Source organism: Anopheles funestus, chromosome 2RL (assembly GCF_943734845.2).
Source record: "Anopheles funestus chromosome 2RL, idAnoFuneDA-416_04, whole genome shotgun sequence".
Taxonomy (NCBI): Eukaryota; Metazoa; Arthropoda; class Insecta; order Diptera; family Culicidae; genus Anopheles; species Anopheles funestus.
In genome coordinates, this window is record NC_064598.1 from 90902235 (window position 1) to 90927825 (window position 25591).

General features: G+C 41.9%; 3 protein-coding genes and 1 long non-coding RNA gene across 4 annotated transcripts in view; 1 reads left to right on the forward strand and 3 right to left on the reverse strand.

The window, feature by feature from the left end:
* Positions 1-7813, reverse strand: part of LOC125765700 (uncharacterized) — a 31605-nt gene extending 23792 nt beyond the window's left edge. The window contains exons 1-2 of the mRNA XM_049431131.1: positions 7543-7813; positions 1143-1804 (exon numbers count right to left, since the gene is read on the reverse strand). Coding sequence (XP_049287088.1) covers positions 1143-1234 — 92 coding nt within the window. The 5' untranslated portion in view covers positions 1235-1804; positions 7543-7813. The remainder of the gene's footprint in view (positions 1-1142; positions 1805-7542) is intronic.
* An 8574-nt stretch (positions 7814-16387) lies between these two features.
* Positions 16388-18337, reverse strand: LOC125765724 (uncharacterized). The gene is made up of 3 exons (XR_007418608.1): positions 17748-18337; positions 17471-17683; positions 16388-16532 (listed from the first exon to the last, which is right to left on the reverse strand). It is a non-coding gene; the product is annotated as an uncharacterized LOC125765724 (long non-coding RNA).
* A 1343-nt stretch (positions 18338-19680) lies between these two features.
* Positions 19681-21537, forward strand: LOC125765714 (ejaculatory bulb-specific protein 3-like). The gene is made up of 2 exons (XM_049431148.1): positions 19681-20083; positions 20187-21537. Exons 1-2 carry the CDS (start codon positions 19894-19896, stop codon positions 20513-20515), a joined length of 519 nt encoding a protein of 172 aa, XP_049287105.1. The 5' UTR covers positions 19681-19893; the 3' UTR covers positions 20516-21537.
* A 933-nt stretch (positions 21538-22470) lies between these two features.
* Positions 22471-24736, reverse strand: LOC125765720 (ejaculatory bulb-specific protein 3). The gene is made up of 2 exons (XM_049431153.1): positions 24630-24736; positions 22471-23357 (listed from the first exon to the last, which is right to left on the reverse strand). Exon 2 carries the CDS (start codon positions 23332-23334, stop codon positions 22954-22956), a length of 381 nt encoding a protein of 126 aa, XP_049287110.1. The 5' UTR covers positions 23335-23357; positions 24630-24736; the 3' UTR covers positions 22471-22953.
* Positions 24737-25591: the final 855 nt, after the last annotated feature.

Consider the following 25591-nt stretch of genomic DNA (forward strand, 5'->3'; position numbering starts at 1 on the left):
AAATCTGAAGGAATCCACAAATACCCCGTAGGTTCAAGGAGGTTAACTTATGCTGACAGCTGGCAAACTACCGGCTGTTTGCACAAGTCAACGATCGCTCAACGATCGCCCATTCATTGTCATCGATGCCAATTGTTCACGGTTGTTGAGTGTTGGGAGGTACTTTTTTATTCGATTCCATAATCGACCCCCGAAACAAATGTTGCTAGTTCAAGCACATGCTTCAGAGATCTAAACGATTCAAGAACAATCACACACCCGGTAGAAATTGATCGTCAGCATCAAAAACAGAAGGAAGTATGGCTTGACTTGTGATAGAGCTAGCGCTTCATACAGCATAGTTCTCCGTTCGAACTGACCGTGGATACGAAACGTCAGGTGGGGTATAAAGGTCAGTAAAAGCCGCATACATCAGCGCCGAAGTGCCGAAACGCAACAATGATCGTGAGCGATCGGGCGCGCGTTCGCCCATTAGCGTCAACTCCGTTCGATCGGGCAGCATTTGTGGCAACGGTGGTCAATATTTGACTGTTTGCCTACCATTTTTCGAACCACAACGTCAACCACTGTGGCCCAAGGTAATAACTTTTTGGTTGTTACACTTCTTCTTTTTCTACTACTGGTACACCGTTTCACAGTCCGGAAGGATGATCTGTTTTTTTTCTCTCTTCTTGAGCCATACAAGGTCCTCAGCAAAGCGTTACTCGCTACATCTCGATTTCGAGGAAATACTGTGTTTCTGTGTACGTACTCGAAACACTGCGCAGTGATCGATACGTGAGGTTTTGCGACAATCATCGGCGACAACAGTCGTAAGAGATGCACTCAGCCGAGACGTGAATGCATCACACTTCTCCGGTGTCCTTCCGGACATAAAGACACGTGGTGGGTTTCTCTATCGGTCTACCGCTTATTCGAGAGCTTCGAAAGCTTTACTTTGATCTTCCGGAACCACTTTAAACGATGCCGTAATTCAACTAGCAACCGAATAATTTCGGAAAGCAACCTCATTCCACGGAGTGAGCACTCATTGCATCAGAAATTGGAAGTTTTACACATTTGTATAATTCTAGCAGCTTCTGACTGAATCATCCTAACTGAAGTGTTTAATTGTTCTGCTTGTACGAGCAGAAAGCACTTACCTGGTACTGTAGAGTGTCCGAGCGACTTCCTGCGATTTCACAAAGTTGAGAAACGCCAACACGGCGCTGGCGAGGAGCCAAACTTTACGCATCTTGCCACGGGTAACCCTCTTCGGGGATTGAGATATACTAGCACTGTGTCTCTGTACCTTTGCCAAACTTCCCACACGGTGCGTCTCGGAACTTGCGCGTTTATCTTGATACACTTGCTCCCTGCACCCACCAACTCACATGCCGCGTTGAGGTCTGGGGATGTACGTTTGTCTGTACGCTGTTTCCCAGCATAAACACTATTGTCTCCGGAACCGCTTAGGAATCGGGGTTAGCGCCTTTGCTTTCCATAAACACACGTGTATCGGACGTATCACAAACGGCACACGGTTACAGCATCACAGCACAGAACCACTCGACACGCACTCTCGCCGGACACAATCACACGCCGCCGTTGTTCGGATGATGTGTGTTGGGATTTTCCCCGTTGCGTAGCGTTTTATGAATCTTGCACGAAACTGGAATAAATTTTACACCACACGAGCGTTCTTATTTGGATGCCTTCGCAAACTAACCACACTTTACTGTGACACCAACTGATAATGCGGGGATTGTATAGTAGTTGGACAAACGTTCTCTCCGCCTCCTAATGTCTGGCTCCAACGAGTGACCTGCAATAGTTCGAGTGAAAAGACGTAAATAACACACCGAATTGGTTCGGTTCTACAATCGATGGCCATCGACCCAAAAGGGTCGTTACAGCCAGGACACTAGGGAACCTTGACGGAGGTCATCAGACCGGGGGCTCCAAATGTGCCCCATCTAGACAAAAGGCCGCTCGATGAAGCTATGGACCGATAGACCTCGCAATCGAAAGATAATTATCATCAGACGAAACGTATCGTTTTATAACTGCACCCCTCGTGTGCCTTCGTTTGGGAAGTGGGCCTTTCTAAACCCACCAATCAGGCCCACCTGCCATTGGTATGGTGCGCTTGAAAGTTTTCGTACCGAATGCCTACCATGCATTTGGGCTCTCGGCTTTAACCATGCGCTTCCAGTGCGATTACATCATGCGAATGTTAATGGAGGGTGCTACTGAGCATTGTTGCAGATATTCATGCATTCTAGGCTACTGTTTCCACTGCAGCAGTGTATGATTTTTTTTTGCAAAGCCCCCCCCCCCCCCCCCCCCATACGTAGACTGTTCTATCGCATATATTGGTGTACCCTTCCTTCAATGCTTGAGTTTGACATTGAAAGGTACTAATAGCAAGCGACAGTATAATGCATAAAAGAGGCCATCAACTTCCCTGTATTTAGTTTTTCTTCCTCTTACTATTCCAACTACTTAAGCGTGCTCATTTCTTCCATAAAATTTACCCAAACCACAGCTGTCACCTTGACAGCTCATTCTACTATTTCGCCGATGACAACAGCTGTCACATTCCGTTCGATTAGGATTGTTTGATTGGTTTCGTTTGCAGGTTTTTTTTTCTTTCTCTCTCTCCAATTACTTCTAAGCCTTTGCGTCCAACAAATGGTCTTGTTATTTCACCGGCATTCGGCACCAGTAACGCAAAAAAGAAAAACCTGTCCACCGATGACGAACGTGTGCATAATTAGTAACGCCATCCTGTCCGGTCGTCAAGGTTAGGTTTACCATGCGATAAACAGAACGCAAAAATCAATACGCTAAAGCCACCAGGGCCAGGGTGTATCAAAAGTGTAGGTATTTTATGTTTCCAAAAACCGGAATAAAGTCCAACGAGCGCGTGCTGAAGAAGAAATACGAAAGCAAACATTCTCGAGGAAACCAATATTCATGGCCAGTGATGCGAATTATTAGATGTACACGTTTGCCGAAACTGCTTCTTCCGGATAAACGCTTACTGGCCGTAGAGAAAGTTGGGAGTAAAATCTATTTGCGAAACAAACCGTCACTGTTTAGGATAGAATGCGCTATAAATGTTTTTGCAACATGCAGCATAATCATCACTATAAAATTATCAATCTTGTCATCGCAAACTTTCTTCCTCAGCTTAATCCTCGCTCATCAATCTACGCCACAGCTTTCATCGCATGGCGCCAATAAGATTGATTTCGTCTGCAATCGGTCTGATGAAAAATATCGGCACCGGAAATTTGATCTAATCGCCACCATCAACTTTGTCCGCAAGCCCGGAAAAAGAACACTTTCTCGTAACGTTTTGTGAATTTATTATTGATGACCGGCAATAAACCTACAAAACTGAATAAGGCTCGAAATGGGCAAAAAGATTTTTTGTACGTGTATTTTTTTCTTTTCCCTATGTATGCCTCATCTCGTTACCGATTGATGGATGGTTTTCGTTTTCGGTTAGAGAGAAGATTGAAAAAAAAAACACACGACACTTCTCAACGCCACTAATCAACTAACAAAGGTCGCTCTGGGGGCGTATAAAAAAGAATCTTTGTTACATAGTCGGCAAAGAGTGATGAGAAGGTTTCCTTTCCTAAGCCACGTACCGAACACACGGCCGAATTCTTGAGTCCCACGGGAAACAACCCATCGGGCACGACCTCTGTGTACCTTTTAGCGAAGGTGTTTTTCGCCTAATGGCAAACAATTTGTTCATGTCAGTGTTTCTGCCCTAACCGCACACATTTAACGTGCTTCAGCATATCCACCCAACAATAAGTAGACCATCCTTTCCATTCGCCAGAACGTTTCCCGTTGATGGGTGGACCAGGTCAAAGCAGGTGATTGATGTCCCGCGCTTTATTATCTGGCCACAATCTCAACCGCAGTCAGTCGGGTTAGGCCCAATTTGATCGATTAGCCCTGAAGTCGTGGTTCATCCACATGCAAATCTAATGTTGGGGAAGAAATGTCAGTCAGAACGCATCAGCAAGATTATCAGAAGACATGCTGTTAGTTCGTGCCAGCAGATCGATCGGAAAACAAGCAAATAAAACTTTATGTGTTTATTGCACATCCTTTTACCTTACTGTGGCAAAACATTTTTGAAAAACAACACTAGGTCACCCATGTGTGAAGACGATTCTTGGGTGCTTTAGTTACGGAGTGAAGGAACCCCGGAAGAAGGAAGTCTACGCCTGAGCTTAGATAATTGTACATTCGTTTGACCCGTCAAGGGCGTTATGCGGAATGTAACTCTCATTAGGATACAAAATCGTAACGAAGAAACGGATCGGTAACAACTGATTACATGATCGAAAAACAAAAACCACCAGCTTGGGACCACCTTCGATAAGGGTTGAAGTCCATTTCGCGCTTCTTCACTGATGTAACTTCATGCGTAAACTGAACCAACTCCCACCAAGCGCATCTAGTTTTGGTCCACTTTCAGGGAGCCCCCCGTCTTGCAATTACAACGCCTTACCCATCAGCATCTAAAGCTCCGTCTTACAAGCTATTTACATCTTTTTTGGAGACATTGGTGACATTTTCCAGCATCCAAGCTGCAGTGCGCCCGGGTTGAATAAAAACAATCGCAAATAACTCCTTATCGCTTTAAAGCGGACCCGTGGCACTCGCATTCCATTCGAACCCAGCAACAGGGCACTTCTCATTTGCATTTCAATTTCAAGAACCTGATGCTTTAAGTGCTCATTACCATAAGTTTCGTTCCATCGTGTTTCGTCTCCTTGCCCATCCGGTTCAATATTGCCACCGTATTTTTGGGGCGGGTTGTTTTGGGGAAGCATCTTCACTGGAAACGCTTCCGATCCCTTTCAATTATCATTATGTTTTGCATATTATTATGGGCTACCCATAGGCTTGTATTTGGGTTCGGTAGTAAAACTCCGCTCCAAAAAGCGTTTCATCTCAGGAAAACACTGCAATGAGAATTTAAGTGGATGTTCTTTTTTTACAATTTGTTTGTATTTTTTTTGTCTCTCTCTCTTCTTTTATCAAAAACGGCTCTTTGTTTGTTGGTCAAAAAGTTTCCTATGCTAACTTCTTAATGGGGCGTTATTCGTTCATCTGACGAAAAATTCTCAATTTAATTAGCTTCTGCAAAATCCAATGTACATTAAGGAGCGCTTGTTTTATTGAAATGTCATACAGTACTAATTGCCTCCTTGTTCGTTTAATCGCTTTGTTAGACGATGGACTAATTAGTGAACACACAACAAATAACGTTCTAAACGCGAAGAACAGACATTTCTGGTGCTTGTAGTACACAAAGCAACACTGGATGTTGTCTCAAAACAGTTGCTGATGGATGTCCCAAGAGCACTCGATGCTTATCATCGTGCGTAAAATAAACCTTGAAGGTTAACCGCCACTTTACCGATTTGCTTGTTGAAAATAGTTAGATGAAAATAGATTATGTTCCAGAAGAGAAGAACAAAACAACTTTAGCATGGCAAGACTTTGAAACAACTCAAACGCATTGAAAAACAATTCGCGAAACCTCTCAGCCAAATCGAACAAAACTCATAAACCCTACTGGGGCGCATCATTGGACGGGGCCAGGGACAACATCAAGGTGTGCATACGCCACCGCAAAAGAACGCACAGTTTTGTTATCGAATGCCTGTAAAACCTCTCACGCAAGCTGCGTTGCATATGCGTACATCTTCACCGATCGTGTTCAATTCCCACAGATCGCCGCTTTGCTCTTGGCCTTGCCGATTGCCACACGTCACGGCCACACGGTACGATCCGCAACACTCGGCCACTAATCCGGCCCGACCGGTACCGATCGTTTCGCTTCATCCGTCAAAACCGTGGGCGCCACATTTGGTGACAGTGACATTTCGTGTGCATGAAACGTTTTGGTTAAGCAGCCGGGCGAAAGGCGTGGATCTTGGTTGATCGCTCAAGATCAAGTTCAAAGTGTCGAATGTGGTCCGTGTGTTGAAGTGCGCTACGGTAACCTGTTTTCCTTTTTGATAGGGTTTTTAACCTAAGCATTCGCTTGACATGTTTTGCGATGCGATGTGTCACGCTAAGTCGGCTAAAGCCTCGATCATCAAATTAGTACTTTACGGTGGATGGTTAAAGTCGACCAGCCACTGGTTGCTGGCTGTTGTTTTCGTTATCGTTTCTTTTCGAACTGAGCACGAACTCAGCTTAAGCTGGTTGGCTACTCGAGGCTTTAACTCGATCGATCGCTTTCAACGCGAGGGTTATCATTAAGAAACGATCAAAACTCAATTGTAAATGATGGCGAGCAGCAAATATAGATTATTACCATTAAGGACATAACGAAAAAGGCTCGAGGGTCGTACCATTAACGAATCGCGGTAGCGAAACTAAGTAAGTGAATTATAATTATTATTCATTTGGGCAAATCTGCATCCTTGATTTTTTTTTTGGCAAAGCAGAAGCAAGCAATTATCACTTAGGAGTTGGGCCGGATTTTTTTATAGTTATAGTCCCATTTCAATAGAACAAATTAATTATCATTTCGCGAAGCATTAGTGTGGGTTTTATATTAAAAATAAATCAATCCATTTATAAACAATGCTCTACCCTCCTGCTCGGTCAGATGCAAAAATAAAGGATAATAGACCGAGAACGAACGGTGGATCGGTGGAATTAATTAAATCTCTACTTCCCAGGACATAGACGTCGCTACCTCACCTCGAAGCACGCATTATAAGTTCGGGCCATGAAATAACAGTTGCAACACGAAATCGGGTCAATGTTTACCTTACCGGTTTTCCACACCTCCCATCCCCTTTTTTCACCCCCTTTTTTGCGGTCGCATCAGAAATAACGATTGACCAATAATCCATTTCCTGGATGTTATCCTCTTTCTCTATTTTGTGGAGAAATATTTTTTTTGTATTATAACGGGTACGATTGCTAATCTAATTTATAACGCATCGCTAATTGGAAGAAATAGTTCAACTGAGGTACAATGAATATTTTGCCAAAAAACGGTGTTTTTTTTTTGCTTTTGAAATATCACGCTTCAGCTGCATCACACAACCGGAGCTATAAGGCACGTGAACCAGTACACATTGCAACTGAGGCAGCGTGCACGTACACCGACACTCCTTAACACACACAAATAGAAACACACATAAACACACAGTTAAGTAAAAGCTTCCTTCTCGAAAAGCTTCTTCATTGCGAATGGTTCACTCTTTACGAATGCAGTTCGTGTGTGTTTTAAAATAGGGTTGCTTAATGCACTTGCATCGAAGTTCTTACGTCTCCACGACAAGACACAGGTTTTATGTAGTCTGGTTTTGATTTTTTCTTTCACACTGTAAGTACACACTGGCACAAACCGCAACGAACAACATTGCACAGTGATCGATTACACCTCGACACCCGTTACGAGAATTCACACCACACACCAGTCGGTTACAATCGGGTCAACCCTTGTGCTTCTAAAGTGGCACGCGCCAACACCCACCCGCCCCGAATCGGAAGTAAACATACCAAATTTCTCACCCCAGGAAGACACAAAAAGAAGGGAAACACTAATTGCACACGTACTAACTTCACTTTCCCGGCGCGATGAAGCAATCGGTGTCTGTTTTTTTGTTTTGTTTTGCAAATGATCGACAACCACCGCTACGCGAGAACCATCCGATCGCAACGCATTAGCACTACTAGCCGTAGCCCGACTTGGTGCAGTCGATTCGAGCCGGCGAGAAAAAAATGCGAAGCGTACGAACGCAGTCAAAACAACAAACCGTCGTCGATCGTCGATCTTACCCGATCGCTCGCTCGCTCGCTCACGGGGTGGGGAGTTTTTGCTTGTTTAAAAAAGGTATCTGGCGGAATCGAACTCAGAGCCGCGACCTTCTTGCGCGAATTCGCACACCGTACTGATGCGCGACGTCCGGTTTGCGCAAAGTTTTATGTTCAACCGGCGACACAGGCTCGGTTCGATCCACGCGTGCCGAGGATCGATGTGTGAGGGTTGTTTTTTTTTATTTGTCTGCAGGATAGGGGTCTAGATTGTTGTGTTTTGTCCAATAGAAACTTCTAGCCGTGGTAGGATGAAGATGCTTTAAGCTTTTCTTCTCGATATTGTGTTTCCGTGTGCAGTCATCAGATGCATATTGTGCTTTTTTTCTTGCTTTTTAGATTTTCTTTTCCCCCTCTGCAAGCTATGTAGGTCGTCTAATGTGCAACTCAGCGTTAAGAATATATTTAGGTTTATTTTTGGGATTGTATGCATGTTTTCTTTGGCTCTGTTTTCTCTCAAGATAACAATTTTTGTCATTATAACTCAAGATCATTGAATATTTTGCTTTCTCACCTTCACCTTTTTTTATGTGATGTTTTAATAAGTAAAAATATTATCACATAAAACAATAGAAATTAGTTATACACCTTATTTCACACTCGTACATTCAATGCTCAAGTACACCTGACAGTGGATTTTGTCAATGTGAAATATGACAAAACAATTTGTCCCTCGATGAAGGGCTTGTTCGTTGAAGTACATTTTGTTTAGGTATACAATGCGCTTTTCCCTGTCTCCCTGCTCCCTTAAAGGCCCTTGACAATCGTACATTTACCATTCTTTTATTTTTGCTAAAGGCAATTCAAACAAAAGTTCATCTTTACCCATCAAAAATGAAAATTCTGGAACGCACAGCAGCACGCATCAGCACGAATTTGCGCAAATTCAATACCCTTCACGCAAAACAGAGTACATTTCACCAACAAAACAAAGCAAAAAACAAACCAAAACATTCCAGAATAGTTTCGATTGAATTTAATGCTTTCCATTGCGCTTAAATGCTTCGCCAGTTTGGAGGCTGTCATCCATTTTAATTGGTACACCATTATGGTCAAACAAAATTGATTCTGGTGCTATAAACAAATGAAAATAAAGTAAAAAAAAATAACAATATATTTTCATACCCGAACTCAAGCCGACAAAAACACAATTTCAGTGGCTCACCAGGGGTAGGGTTCTACATGGTTTGAAAATAAAATTCTGTTCCTGCCTCTACACTGCCAATCCTCAAAAAACCATAAATATTCACAATGTAAAATGTAAATTTGTAGAGGGAAAAGTCTCCGATAACGTAATCAAACACAGCACGTCAGAAGGAGAGAAAAAACGACAAGAATCACTATTTATTGTCGTAATTTCAAAAAAAAACTTGAATGTCCTTTTTTTCATTGCATTTCCTTCGCAACAAGTTACACCTCACAATGTTGGTCTATGAGAAATATTTTCATTTTCTCTAAACCGGCATCATAGGCATGGCAAATTATATTCCACAAAGATGTTTTTACACATACATACAACTCTTCTTTTGTACCTTTTTCCCTCGTACACGTGGGTCAGTTGTGGTTTTTTTCTCTGCATTTTAATCGATTGCTTCATCCAAAAATTCTATCCACACCGAACTGTGTCTACCAGCCGGTCACAGCGATGCAACGACATACGAGTGGGTGTTTGATGTACATTATTTTTGCGTTTTATTGTGTCAAGCCGAGTTTCCCAAGCTGCAGCAATCGGTACTGCTGGGGTGGGTAAAAAAGGGGTTCAAATAAAACATTCACGAATTTCTCGGTATGTTTGTGCATGAAATTTTCGAACATGGAATGCGTACTACTTTGTTGCCATTCTGTGGAAGTAACATCATGGCGCAAAAAAAAACATCATGTTTCATCCATATTTTGGATTCTGCTTCTGATGTTTGCTCGTTGACGTTGGAGAAAAAATAACTTTTTTTATGTTAGTTGTTTAACTAGAATGTTCAATTTTGTTTCATAAACTCAAAACATTTCCGAATAATGTCCTGAACGTAGACAGGTATAATATCCTTCAGATTTGTGTCAACCGTGTGTTTCATGTATCCATGATGCACCAATGCAAACTATTTGCTAACGTTCGGATGTGCATATTGGAGAAAGCTGGACCGTTGATTGCATTCTAGGTGCGGTTGTGTGTACGCGTACACAAATATTCCGTATCTCTTTGCTGATGATGGAACGGTCCGGTGTTGAATATTCATCATCTTCTCTATCGATAGTCGCGATTGTATTTTTCGTCGTATGTAGTCCCTGGTTCTGGTGTAGAAAAAAGTAGCGCCGATCGAGCTGTGTCATGTGGAAACTAATAGTTCTGCAACCGCAACACAACATGATGTTTGCCGTCCAGGAATGGTTCCACACTATTTGGGAATAAATATCAAAACTTTAAATAAAAATACCGGATGAACACATTTATTTACATTTATCTGTTTCTCTTTTTTTGCACCCGTATTTCAAATGATTTCAATTGCTTTTGATGCTGCAACATGAAAGCTAGAAGTGGAATTTTAGTTTCAATTTTCACACACTTTATCCAACAGATAATCTTTGTCGCTTTCGCAAAAAGCTAGCTGCCTGGCCGAACAAAAAAAAGGAACAAAAATCAATTAACTCAAGCACCCTTTCAGATATTGTCCAATCGTTATCGCTCTTCTCCTAAATCTCTATCACTGATCTGACCGACCGAACACTGTACAATTGCTCATCGATTTAGGAGAAGAAAAAAACGCGACTGTCACTATCGATCCATTTCCGTAGGATTCCATCGCAATACCAAGTGAATCTCTCGTTTGCAACTAAAAAAAAACACTTCACGATCACATTAACCCCCGGCAAGCCCAACGAGCAGGAAGAAATGAAACATGACTTTTAGAAAGTAACGTTATCCCGGACAGGAAGTCAGAAAGGCGGATCTTTTACACTCTGCCACTAAATGGGTCATGCTTCAAACCCTCCCGACAACGTAACGTTCCCGGATCGGACGTCATAATGTTGCATGGTCATAAAAATTGAACGTGCACATCGCTGGAAACCGCGTGCGGAAGATAAATGGATGCATAAATTGCAGTGCAAAAGTTGTGCACCAGCAGGCGAATGATTATTTACAGCCAACATTAACGACAGCCTGTGGGTGCTAGACGCCATGGTTTAAGCCTAGCTAGATCCCAAACCCATTTACTAGGTCACCTTGTTCGAGTGGGACCGGGTTAAACGGGTCGTGTTTAATCGTTTCAATTTATGGTGAAAGCAATATCGATTGCTTGCGATCACAATCTACCGAACTAATAGCAAATGATTGAACATAGTAAAAAAACCCCTTCACATCCCAATTCCTGCTGAAGAACCGAATCTAATTTTAGCTATTTTCAATACATTTTTTTCTCCTTCCATTGCCAAAAGTACGATCAAAGTTCAAGCTCCTTGCTACAATGAAAGCAAATTCAGCAAAACATTCTTCTCGCTATGCAATTAGTTTTAATCACAACAAAACCACCCGAAATTGGCATTGCTGTGCACGGCGTAGAGGAACAGAGGAAGAACGGAGAGAGATAAAAAAACCAAGCAACAAATCGAAAATTTCCCACTTGATCGACTTGATGCCCCGAAAACGAGTGAATGGGAAGAATCTTCTCGAGCTTGTGGTTCCATTTGCGTCATCGATCGACTTATGATGACTGTTGGAAGTGGCGCCGCGATGAAAATTGTTTGCTGAGTAGCAAGCGATAAATTAAACACCTTATCCAACTGTTGTTGAAGAACCTTTTTTCTGTTCCTTCCTTATTCTTTGCGATATATGATGTTGAAATTGGTTTTCGTCGAACCGGAAGGAAGGGAAAAAACCACAAATCCTCCGCCATTCAAATTATAACAAAAAACGATTCCTCTCTTTAGAAAAAAACCCAAGGTCAATACATGCTTTCTTTCAACCCAGTTCGATCGTCGGTGATCGTCACACTTTCACTCATTTTTGTATCCGGAGGCCTGTCCCGTCTTTATTTTTGTGTCTCTCTTTCCCGCACAAACATCCTTTTGTTAGGAGTGCTTTGTTGGTGTTGCTTATGCAAGAAAGATTGTTTAATATTATATTCCTTTATTGTAGTATTTTTTCCCCTATCACATTTATAAAAGAGGAAAAATCTTGACATCCTTTGTTTCTTGCGTTTTGAATTTCCTCCCGTTCGTACTTCACGCTGTGTCACTCATCTCGTCACGGTTGACTGAGTTCCTTCGGAAGTGCAAATTATATTTATCCACTATATGGTTGTCTCACCTAGCAGTGACAGATTTGAATGCCGCGAAAGCGCAAGTGCAAAAAAAAGGAATTTTGCATTTGAAGTAAAAGGAATCTCTTCCAGACGATTCACACCACAAGCACCTGCCATGATGGTGCTTCACACTAATAAATGCCTCCCCGAAATAGCTGTCTAGACAAACATTTGCACATGCCAAACTGTCCACTTAAGTAAGGCTGCCACTTGTGTGGCAGCATTATGCGAACACACGGGAGCAATTGAATCGTGAACGGAACAGACAATCATTTTTGTGCAGATATCTCACCCAAAATTCTTACTTTAAATAGTACCCAACAGAATTTCGATTACTGCTGAATTGCAATCGCGGTACACAACTCAACATTTTGCAAACACTTTAAGCTTCTTATTCTTTCAAACACGCTCAACCTTTGGCTGAACGGTCGACGACTCAAGTACTCAAGCGTGGCAAGACACATCGCGTGTACACCGTTTCTCTGCCACGTTCGGATGATTGTAGCATAAAACCCTAAACGACCAGCTTCCGCACCTTTGCACGCACTGGTTTATGGTTAGCCTGGGCTGCTCAAGATCGGATCTTGCTTCCGCACCCAACATTCAAGCAAAACGTGTAAAGATGAGATCCATCAAGAGGCCACCGCCAACGACAGCGGCAGAAGAAGACTCATCAAACTGGCGTTGCTTTATTTACGATGGCGTGTCAGCAAAATTCCAACCCAAAGAACCAAAGTCCAATGTGGTCCACTCCCCGAAAGCCCGTCCAAAGACTTCATAATCTGTCGTGAGTTATCGTGGTGAGTGTTTGTCCGCATGCTAAATACACTTCACCACACATCAAGTACCAATCGAATGTCCGTTCGGGGACGAATTCGGATGGTATTCTAGTTTCTTGGCTGACAAATGGTACTGCACTGCACTTGATGGATGGATGACTTCGAATTACCTGTTCAATGGAGCAGTTGGAATCTATTTTTTGTGTTCCTAGAGCGGTATACCAATTTGATTAAGTGGGTCTATTATGTAGCCCTTCGGTGTGGTGATATTTGACCAGCACGGAAGTATAACTGCGTGTCAAGTTGCCTTCCGGGTTCCCCCTTTCAGACATTCTGGGATCGTGAGTAAACCTCTGGATAAGTATGTAGTTAACGTAGATTGATTCTAGGCAATAGTTACCAATAGGAACAGAATTAATTACCCCTCAAGTGCCACATATTTGTCTTTGTTCTAGCCTTATCACGCAACATACCATGTAGTGCATCTGCTGAATATCGTAACTCAAAAAAAAATGTCACGATCTCACGCTTTCTTCCACTCCTCGCTGACATTAGATCTGGGACTGGTATTTACTTAATTGAGCTACCCCTAAGGCACGCTTCGTAACTGAGTGTTGAATATTCTGTACGGAAAACCTGTAATTTGTAATTGAAAAACTTGCCTCCTGCCAACATGTCTATCGCTTGGCATCTGTAGAATAGACTGGAGACACCATTGCGGATGCGACTGACGTCAGTATCAGGTTTGATCGATAGTTACAAAGCCGGTATCAAAGACTCCCAGTTCCAGTATAGCGAATCGCGAGGATCTGAATAACATGGCAAAGCAACTTCCACAGTTCTCGCTGCAAACAAGGCTACCCACCTTGTATCAGCACCTGATCGAATGATCGTAGCGTGGTTAGACGTTTCCTCTATTAGGTTGCATTTTCTTTCCCCTTCACAAGAAGGTAAGGCAGGCTCATCATTTTATTAATAACCACAGCTTCCCTTTACCTTGTGGTATTTGATCGATCCGTTTAACGTTTCATCGGCGCTATTGGATATTTTGTTCTCGAATGAATTTTTCATTAAGTACAAACTGCACCAGGAAGTGTGCATTCGATGCGACTAAATTCATCGACACTGCTGTGACGTAGGAAAGGAAGAGGTAGTTTTTTTTTAATTTTCTTGCAAGTCGTCTACTGACCATGAGATAAAGAGGCAAAGTATCTTCACACTCCACCTTTCCCGGTGCAATGACTTTTTATCCACAGCATGAACACACGAACTAGCCACAAATTCGCATTGACCTCTTACTTTTTTCAGACTAAAACTTTTTTTTACTTATTCTCCCAAATGGCGCCATGCCGTATTGTTTCGTCGGCTTTCACAATGTCGACGGTGCTCTGTGGTTTCGATCTGTGGCTTACGAAAAGTTCACCTCTTATATCCCTTCCATCTAGCCACATGTAGGGTCCTTCGCAATGCGTAACGACCCATAACCGAAGACGGCCCAACAGATTGACCACAGAAATCATGAGCTGACATCGTATGTGGCTATACGGTGGTTGACATCGTGTTTAAAACGACCGGTTTTAATGTCTTTAAAGTTGAAAGAAAATAACTTGAGGTTTATCAGGGATTTTGGCGTTCCAGAAGCGATTATTATTTTGTGATCAACTGCATCAACCATAAAGAAAACAAGTCTTTTCTCTTTAAAATACATCTTAAAATACTTGAGGAATTGAAAAGTGACAGGTGTTAAGCCATCATGCAGCTTAATAACTGTCACTACCTGTTTTTTTACTAATTCTTTCCATAATCTTTCGGTTATGTTTATTGCTTTTCTTCTTTAAAGCAAAAAGATTAAAAATCGAATGTTAAATTGATGTATCATTCACATCGGAAGCGGTTCAAATCGCATCCATCTGAAGGACGTTCTATATTTGTATTCGTATAGTGTTGAGTGTCCGAACAGTTAAAACACAGAATACAGATCGGTATGTCCTATTTGGTAGTTAATAATCGAAAATGTTATCCTTGACAGACACGGTGCGCAGCAATTCGTAGATATTTTCACATGATACTATAATTACTGTTACCCAATAATTTTGCAACCTTAACCCATTTGCACATCAACACATTCGGTTCGGAGATGCACACCAAACTTCTTCTACCTTTTGCAATAAGGTAAAGTGCAACGAAAATGAAGCTACTGCCGAAAAGTGGAGAAAACGTGATCACAACCAGTGACAAGTTATTACCGTTCACCATTCGGCTATCTGGCGTTGCTGATGCTGATCAACGACAGCTTGAAATGCGAAAATTAGATTGACTTTGAGGTTTCAGCATTTGGAAATTACACACGTTTCAAACGTACCGCCTTTTCGTGAGCACCAGCGCATTGAAGACCGGAAATGAGGAAGCTACCGTACGGAAGTGTTTGCCGAGTGGCGGTAGCAACGTATTTTTGTGTCCGATTGACGATGATTCACAGCTTTCTGAAGCTGTGTGCTATTTGTACACACGAAACGACAATTGTCATCAGCACACGTTTGGAAGCTGCTTAACGTTGGCCATAATAATTATCATCACCATGAGAGCGTTTTCGGTCGACCAGCGCACGCCGGTCTATCATATGATGAGTGTAACCTTCTTTGCTACCACTTTTGTGTACGCAAGAAGATGAAGATTACGTGTAGTAAATGATGGATCTATTTCTTGGTAGGGTTGTTTACTGTATTCACAAACAGCCAGGTGAATTTTTTTTTAATTTTTTTCTACTTTAAATTTGTTTTCTTTTTCTTTTCTTAACTGCTTTTGTGTTTATTTTAGACTCGTTTTATCATTAGTTTAAAACGGAAAAGGATTTGTGAGCTTTACCTGTATTCGTATTCCAATAGAAAGTTTCAAACTTCCTATTACGGTTTATTGCATAACTGAAAACGCAAAAGCACTTCCGGCAACACTCTATATTTAGCTGTATGCTTACACAAACATCAAAATCACACTTCATTTAAATTCCCTCTTACCTTTCTTTGAATAAAAATTAAATCAACATTCAGTAAAAAGAGAGCAACGGTTTGCAATCCTATTTACAAATGCAAATCCAAACTTCCGCAAATTTGAATAAACCGCTCGCAGTTGTGTTTATGGCATGAAGCGTTTTATAGCGTTTACCTCAAAACGCTTAGTATCAATATTGCATACCTCACAGGCGTAATGGGTGATTTTTATGCAATTTCAAAACATTCAAGGCAGAGGTAATTCTTTTTTAAATTCTAATAATTCTAATTTGAAAAATTTACAACAGTTTAAAAAGTATATGATTTTATTTTTAAAATGTACGTTCTGATGACTAAATTGCATATCTCTCTAGCCAAATAATAAATGTCGATGTATGAAAGTCACGACAAGGTTGAATAGAATAGTTCTTTACTCGCTCAAATTCAATCATTTTTTTAACATACATCATTTCAAAATTTCGTTTTAGTTTTATTTGTATCTTAATAGTTTAGCATTGTATTCGACAGTAAAAAAAACTTAACATTATTTGCAATACGTTCCGCACACTGCATTTAACGATAATCGAGAGCTTTGTTCACACACCATTTTGTACCTGAAATAAAAAAAACATAATATTTTTTTAATTTTTGAGAAAAAACTTCAAATAATGTTAAAGAATGACTTCTTTCGTTTGAAATCGCACTAAAGAGCCACATGAATCTCGCACACAATTCTGACGTCAGAGCATGAGTGTTCGAATATTGTGCGTTCAAAATAGCACCAAAACCAAACGGCGAAAAGCCTCTCGTCAAGTATGCTCAATGGAGACGCTCGCGTAAGCCTCATACGTAAACCGAACACTGTTGTGGCTCGACAGTATGAAGCCATCGAGAACAATGGACACTCGTAATTGCTCCCTGCCGATAAATGGTTGAGGAGGAGCAGTAGGAAAGAAAAAGCTTACAACTCGTACTTTTAACGACCGACGAGTACTACTGGAGTTCCTAAAATGAAGAAGTTTTTTTTTCTCTCCCCACTCTTCATTCAATCTTTCATGACCTTTGGAGGTTAAAATGCGGATTGTTGAAGAGTAAAGAAACCGATGATACGTTCTAAGTATTTACTGTGTGTAGGTTTAACAACAATTGTTGAGCTTTCCTCTTGTTTAAACCTTTTAAAATGAACCGTGGATTTCCTTCTCTACTTTTTTTGATATGTAGATATCCTCAGCTTAAAACCTTCACAAACACAAACATTGATCTTTCCAGTTAACTGTAAAATTCACCAACGATGCGACAACCATTGCAACGGTCAACATAGCGTACCATCGGCATCGAAAGTCAATGACACGGATTGTGGCAACGGCACGCACAACACACATCAGACATCGGGCAAATATGGACTGCCAATTACGCTAATCCTATATGCCGTAGACAGACTGGCTGATATCACCTACGTTGTACAACACGGCACTGCTGCTACTGGTTTGCGTTTTTTTCAAGAGTGACATTGGGAAGCGCTTTCGAGTAAACAATACTCAAGGGATCTTACCGTCTAGATCTCTGAAATCATCTGCTCAGTCTCGGGTACACACGTGTGAGGCATCCGTTGAGATTGGTTCCAATTCTATTCAGGAGTATTCCATAAATCTGCGTATGGCTTTACCAGCCTGCTAACATATCAAGGTCAACGATCATTCGCCCAAACGATCTAGATGAAGCCGGCGTAAGAAATGTTTCTCAGAGTGCCACCGTCCAAATAAACCTACCGAGGAGAAAAAATCGTTTCGTTTTGGTGAAATTCTCGACATACTTTGACTTTCACTTACCTTTCGGTGAATCTCCAATAAAATCCAACCCGCGCAGTGATGTTTCATCCTCAATATACTGCGCCATAACGATTCTCTCACGATCGTGAAAGAGCACGAAATTTCCCAGCACGAAACAAAGCAATACGAGTATTATTCTATTCCCAACCAATGCCATTCCGCAACTGCGTTCTAGTTGTTCTAATGTAAAGTTTGTTTAGCTACAAACAGAACACGTTTTGCTCACCGCGGATAAATCTTCACACACCGCTCGATAGCGACGTTTCGCTCGGTGCGATAATCGAACGCGGACTGAGTAGCGAACGCGTCTTTTGCACAATTGAGCTTCCCTGTTGCGTCCCTCGATTACTCGATTACGGTCCCGTCACGCAAGTCATGGAGCACGGAGGATAGGCGAGAACGGGCGAAGATGTACGATCGACTCGACGCTAGAATTATGAGTGCTTGTGAGGCTTTGACGTTACGTCTCTTCCCTTCGCACATTCGGGTGGTTTGTGGTTGAACATTGAGCGACAGTTAAAAATCACACCTTAAACCAATCCCACATTTACTTGGGTAGTGAAACTTTGGATGATCAAAGACCTTAAACCTTAGCTGATCGTGTTACATCCAACGGAACAATATCTCAGCAATGTCTAGCTCATTGTTTACTCCCCTCGTGAGCTGGTCAACTGATTTGACACAACCGACGGTACCGGTGCCTCCCCGCATGTGCAGTCGTTAAATTGCTGCATTATCATTTAAATTGATTTCTTCACTTAATCTGCGCTCCGCTGAAAGAAGGGGGAACTTTCGAGATCGAGATAATACCGAGATTTAGAATACAAAACACTTGCAATACGTTTGACGAGTATTTGGTCGGCCAGTACACGATCAGGTATTTTTGTTGCTTATTTACAGTAAAGTAAGAAAATGTTTCATCTTCGTACATTTTCTCCATTCTCTCAGTTGTGTTTGTGTCACGCTCTAGGGCTACATCCTGACCATGTCTAATCAATTATGCTACCGTGACGATCCCACCCGTTGTGCACATGTTCTGAGCCATTTAATTTCCAACATTAGCGCTACTTAATGTCATCAGTGTTGCGTTGCCAACGTGCTGTTCCCACCCAATCAAGTAGGCGTGCACAAAACGTCTGGCAAGGCATGTGAACTGCTAATATCAATCAACAACTGCCCCAACTGCTAACTGATTCGGACAACGTGCCGAACAACTGGGTAAGAAGAAATTCACGAATCAAAATAAATAGCTGGCTGCGTGGAATGATGTTAGGTTTATCCCGCTGCCGAATTTCGAACGCATGTGATCGAATTTTATGATAAAGACGTTTCTGTTGACAAGCGTTATTGATGACTTATTTCAAACGTAATTCCGTTTTTGATATGTATTTAGACTGTTTGGATTATTTAACATAAGATTCAGATCTATGATTTATGCTAGTGCTGAAAAGTTCAAAAACGCCTGTACATTATGCTTTCGTTTGAACATCATCCATTGCGCCTGTAAGATATGCAATGTGTAAAATACATTGCTGCTAGAAAAAGAGAATTCAACGCAATTTTTATCGTTTAGTTTTGGTGTAGTTGAACTTAAATTTAACTAATACAATCTTAGCACAAATAATACAACGGATTTTATATTAACCGTAATAGTTTTCACCTTTTTAACCGAAGAAAAAATCTTTCAAAGAAAGTGAAGGAACTTTGTGCTCTTGCGCTAGAGCTCTAATGTACAGTGACTGCCGTAAAACAGCACTGCCGTAAAACAGATACATCTTGTTCAACGTATTTTAAAAAATAAAGCCTTATAGTAACAACACAAAATGATGAGAAATTTTACAGTGAACATGACGTTGGCAAAACGAAACAATTTTAGAACGTATACAATCATGCAATCAAACTCAAAAACTAGGTGCTAATAATGTTATTTCCTATTACCTGCACGCATGTTTGCCATTATTCGTTTATGTTGGCGGACATTCTATTGATGATTAGACTCAAAATTGATTAAATTACTCTTACTGCTTTGTATAAAAACAGTCACTGTGGGAAAATGCTACTGTTAGTTGGTTGGAAAACTCACAAGTGAAAGAACCTAAAACAAAATAGTGATCGTGAAGAGAAAGAAAAACAACATTTCCTTGTAATGGAACTCTATCAAACGATTCTTATCTTTGCGGTGATAATGTTAGGGATGGCAACTGCCGAAACGTACGTTACCAAGTACGACAATATCGATCTGGAAGAAATTTTCAACAGCAAACGTTTGATGGATAACTACATGAACTGCTTGAAAGATGTTGGTCCCTGTACACCCGATGGCCGAGAGTTGAAAGGTAAGTTTGTGCGGTGTGAAAGCTCTCTCTCCATGTTTCTCTCTTTCTGTGTGCCGAACATCAAAAAGGACCTTGTTTTTTTTTTGTTATCGCCCACCATCAGACAACCTTCCCGATGCGCTGATGAGTGATTGTGCGAAATGCTCCGAAAAGCAGCGCATCGGTTCGGACAAGGTGATCAAGTTCATCATCACGAACCGGCCGGACGATTTTGCGATCCTCGAGCAGCTTTACGATCCAACCGGTGAGTACCGGCGGAAGTACATGCAGTCGGATGTACTGAGCGAGCACGTGAAGCAGGAAGCGGGCGAGTTATCGTCGAGCGGTGACGGAAACATTGAGACCGATGCCCACGCAACCGAGCATAACTCATCTCAAGATCACGATCATGGCGAAGGACAAACGGATGCGAAGAGTGAAAATTCAAACTGAACATTGAAATTGGAATAAAGTTCTCGATCCGTCTGTCATGCATATAGACAATTCCAGTAGTTTCGTTTGCCTTCCATACATTTTCCTATACATTCGCGTACATGAAGGCGTCATATTGAGTCGCGTATCGTGACCAATTCGCACAGTATGCAATTTTCCCATCAGTTCGCCGCACCAACCGATCGAGCTGCTGAAAGCGACGACAGTTTCCAACCAGGCTTCTCCAAATCGGCTTCAATTTCCCGCTAATGGTACCACTCGTCAATCACTCGCGTGTGCACTCGTGTGCACGTGATGGAAGAAAGGTCGTCGATGCGTTTTCGCTGCTAAAAAGTCATAATTTGCCGTTCGGCATAGGTCCTCCCTCCCCAGTCGGATCGTCAGCTTGCTTCCACCATCATTAAAATGAAGCGCTGCACCAAATGTATCGACCTCGTGAAGAACGGGGCTTTGTATCAAAAAGTGATTTCGGTACAGTAAGCAAAAAGTGCAGCTGCACAGTAGCATCTATGATTCATCGAAGCGGTTCACTAACTACGAGAAAAACTATCAAAAACGGCCAGGCATCTAGGCGGTCAAAGTTAGTGTGGCGTTTGGAGTTTTTTTCTCTCCTACCTCGCCTTCTGCTCGTATAAATAAACGAAGGACAGTAAACAAGCCTCGTTTTGGAATCATTTATGATAGACGTGTGATTTTTCGTAACGGAAAACAGGGACTTATTGTACCAGTACACTTTAATCTGCCGAAGAAAAAAAGCACGCTTTGAGAGCAATTTAATAGTGACACGTTTTTATTTCAACTCCACCAGACACGTCAGCTTAACAAGGAGGCATACAGATTACAGCAAAAAAAATGCATACGAAATGGTTTAGATGTCATTAACAAACGCTGTAAATCGTTGCTGAACGAATTTGACACATGGTGTTATGGTTTTGTCTGTTCACGGATTCGATGACTCATTCGTACATTTTTACTTCTTCACTCTTGCGTATCATCGGACCACTGATTGCATAATATTATTTTTACAAAATAAATTTGATCAACCCACATTTGTATCTGAGTTCTAACAGGTTCTCCACCATCAAAGGAAGTCCCGTAAATAATTACACTAAATTAAGTAAAGCCAAGTGCTGGAAACAAGTGAAAAATGCGGTAAAACCCTTGTGAAAATTGTACAAATAAAATCATCAACGATAACAAAGCTTTCGAAACATTGGTAGGTACTCAATATCAATACTAATGGAAACTGTGGAAAAAAATCGAGGAAAACTATTCAAACACTTGTGCAAATCTGCTAACAAACTATGTGAAAACATGTGTAAAAATGTCATAAAATGTGAGGAAAAATATAAATGAAACAAGTGAAACTCTCAAATTAAATTGACCCTTTTTTGTGAGGTTCATCTAAAAGCGAAGACCAATGGGTGTAAACATTGCTCGAACCCATCGAACCGCAAACGATCTGACCTTAGAGGGAGATCATCGAAATTATTTCAATCAACCCCCTTTCCACCGACTGTACAAAACACAAAAAACCAGCTTTCCTTTTTCGGAAGAAAACGAAAGCTCAGCCCACTTGTGGTTGCATCGATTGCATCGCACCATCGAATGCATCGGTTCATATTTGCTGCCATTATTACTACCCGTCGCGCGCCGCCTGACCGTGTTGCACACAAAAGGATGAAAATTACGAAATTGTGCACAAATTATACTATTATGCAAGACGTCCCGAAATGGATGCGAAGACGTTTTGGGCGTAGAAATGGACAAATGAGAAGCTGTAAATATGAGCTCTGCCGCTCTGCCGAAGTAGGTCAACGTGGCGTGGGGAAATTAAGTTAAGAAGCGTATCAATTTGGTCCCTCCTCAATCAGTTGACTATACACTTAATTTAGAGCCGTTTTTTATTCGCAATTCTTCGAATTCCCATTCGAATTCCCAAAAAAACACAGTAGTTTTTATGTTAAAATTGTTTGTTGGTATGTTTATTTTGTGTATACTGATGAAGTTTTGTAAGTTTGAAGTTCACTCAGAAGGCACAGCTTGATCGCTTACATGGCCGCTGGTTTGGCTTGGAATACTCGCGACTCGTAAGTTGACGGTAAGTTTGTCATTTTAAACAAATTATTAACGCTTTCATGAACCCATAGGATTCAAACGACTTGGTGTTGCTGGCTCTCCCTCTTCGCATATCACATTCCTTCCCTTCGGTCAAACTATACTCGCTCTTTCTGCTGACTGTTCTGAGCTAATATACTTCTATGCTGAGTGTGTTTTTGCGTAGTAAAGAGGCACTTGGTTTTGCAGTTGGTTTTGCTCGGTATGATCAATAGTTCAGTACTTAAACGGTATCACGCCATTCGCCAGTCATTCGCCGAGGTTCCGCCGAGGTTGGTCGCAATTATTCGACACTGTCAAAAACACAGCGCCCTCACACCTTACAGGTTGATGCCCTTCTTCTTGGCTTCGTCGCGGTACATGTTGACGTAGATGTTCTCCGGATCGTACTTCTTCTGGAGGTTTTCCCACTGATCCTTGCGGTTGTCGATCAGATAGTTGATCACCTTCTCCGTGCCAGTCTTCTGCTTCTCGCTACACTTGGCACAGTCGGTCTTGAGGGCGTCCGGCAGGATGCGCTTCAGCTCATTACCGTCCGGGGTGCAGCGGCCCTGATCCAGCAGACACTTGTAGTAGTTGTTGAACAGACGGTCCGACTTCAGAATCTCATCCAGATCGACACCATCGTACTTGGTGGTGTACTTGTCCTGGGCGGCAACGACGGCAACCAGGGCCAGAGCGAGAACGACGAAGAATTTCATCTTGGCACGGGTTGGGTACGGAACTGCGTTAAAAAATGAAGCCAACAGGGAGTTCTCGATAAGTTCTAGTTCTAGACTGGTGTATCGATCACGATCACGTTTATCGAACGGAATGAAATGCTGAGAAGAGGCAACTATTTCAATGCTTCCTCCTACCGCCTATCAAACTGCACGCTTAAACCGATGAGAGCATTTTTATCACTGCATTTTAGTCGCAGCTAAATTATATACCTCGAGGCTATACACTGATACTCATAGAAAGGGCAGCAGTACAATGAGTTGTAACCCCGACAACCCTCTAACCTACTAATGTCACACAAGTACCCTTGCATTGTGTTAGCAATCAAACACACACACACGCCCGCCTACAATTGCAATGTTGACCGACCTCCTCCACGTGGCGGATCTTTCGGGTATCGGTAGCCATGTTCCGTTGATCGTGAAACTAAATCTCCGACCATACGATAAGTGATGAGTCAGTGCTACTTATCGTTGATTACAACGAGAAAAAAGTGTGCGTGACTGAAAGGTGTCTTTGTGAATAAATTCCACCGAACAAGCTATGAGGAGGGGACACATTTCTAAGAAATCACCCACTGGGAAATAAAAACAAACTTTGCACCGCAAATGTGTACACGAAATCGGTTTAGCCGCCCAGCCGGTAGGGTCGGTAAATATGGATCCGTGAATCGTGCAAATGGTGTTTGTAAACATGTGTACTTAGCACATTAACAAATTAAGTTTGAAGTATGGAAAGAAGTAGTGATCATTCTAAGCGTTGGAAAAGAAATGTACACACCCGTGCAAAGAACAAAATATTAAGCTTTTAAATTATGTTTTGTAAACTCTTGCATTCTACTAAGATTTTGTTAAGATTTAAGAAAGATTGCGTTAATTTTTCCATAGATAATCTTCGCAAACGAAACAATCAAAACGAAAGACTACAACGCCGCATGAAAAGCGACGAACCCGACTTTTGCAAAACAAGTCGCTGCTGCGTGAACCGTTTAAGCCATCATAACTGACATTTCACACGCATTGTTTGGCCGGAAAGCACACGTCTTTATCGAACGATCATTCCTTTCACTACATTCTACAAAATTAGCACACAGTTTAGCATGATAATCTGTTCTTAGGTTGCGTTTACAATTAATTCCATTAATTCTAATCTGCTACGCTTCAACTCCTTTTCTATTACTTCGTCGTAGTTTCTGATCTTTTCCAATTCACTTAACACTCTCCCTTAGCGCCGTCCGATCACCGAAACGCCATGCAAGGAATTGTAAGATACTTACCGTTTTTGGGTTGGAACTCGTTTGTTGCTCACTGAGTACAGGCAGAAGCCAAACTGTGACTATCCGTGGCTCTGGAGCGTGCTTATATACCGAACGAAAATTCGTTCGACTTCCCGACGCCGGCCACCCTTGGCTTTGGTCCCGAAAGCCAAGCGGTTTCTCAACCGTCATGCTCCTTCGTGTTTTTTGTTGTGCTTCCTATTTTTTTATCTCTCGTTCAGGCCTCATGGTCGTGTGCGACGTTTCTTCCCGACGGCTTGTCTGCTACCATCGTCACGACGGGCCAAATCGAAATTTCTGCTATGTTTCGTTCGGTTTCGTTCGCTTCCTTTCCCATGCTTCCACCAACTCTACATCACCAGCTGATCGTCCTTCCTGTTTTATCGCACACGCTATCTCGATACAGCATCTTCAGCGTTACGATCGTAGCGCTTCTTTACGTTCGTGCACAAGTACTCTTGGTGGTTATACTCCACCCTCGGTGATGATCGCGTACACGCACAAACAAACTAGATCCACGAGTGGGAAGTGGTGTTGTTTAATCTTATTTATTTTTGGACGCTATATTCGGTTCGGAAGGCTTCATGGGTCTTATTCCATTGGAGGTACCTTCATATTCGCTCGGACTCGTGGTTGACTTCTTCCCCGTATATGGTAGTGTCATAATATTCACCATTTAGTCTATTCACTCAATCTCAAAACACATAAAACGACAGATTGGCGTCACTTGATCGAGAACCCTAACGAAGTGGTCCACTGGTAATGGTAGACGGATCGTTGGTAAGCACACGAAAGCCCAGATATATTGGGAAGTGAAATTGAGGATCAGTTGATCCTCTGGTCTCGAAGCGTCCACACATAGGATATTAAAAGTCTAAAGTCTTAATAAGCTTGTAGCGAGTAAGCTAAGAGAAAAATTTGCAATCGTGGTTATGTTACCCATAACCAGTTTTAAACCAACC

Bases quoted from the DNA above. Each gene is read 5' to 3' on its own strand.
- LOC125765720 (XM_049431153.1), bottom strand. From the start codon at position 23,334: ATGAAATTCTTCGTCGTTCTCGCTCTGGCCCTGGTTGCCGTCGTTGCC.
- LOC125765714 (XM_049431148.1), top strand. From the start codon at position 19,894: ATGGAACTCTATCAAACGATTCTTATCTTTGCGGTGATAATGTTAGGG. The intron at 20,084-20,186 runs GTAAGTTTGTGC...GCCCACCATCAG, and splicing joins CGATGGCCGAGAGTTGAAAG to ACAACCTTCCCGATGCGCTG.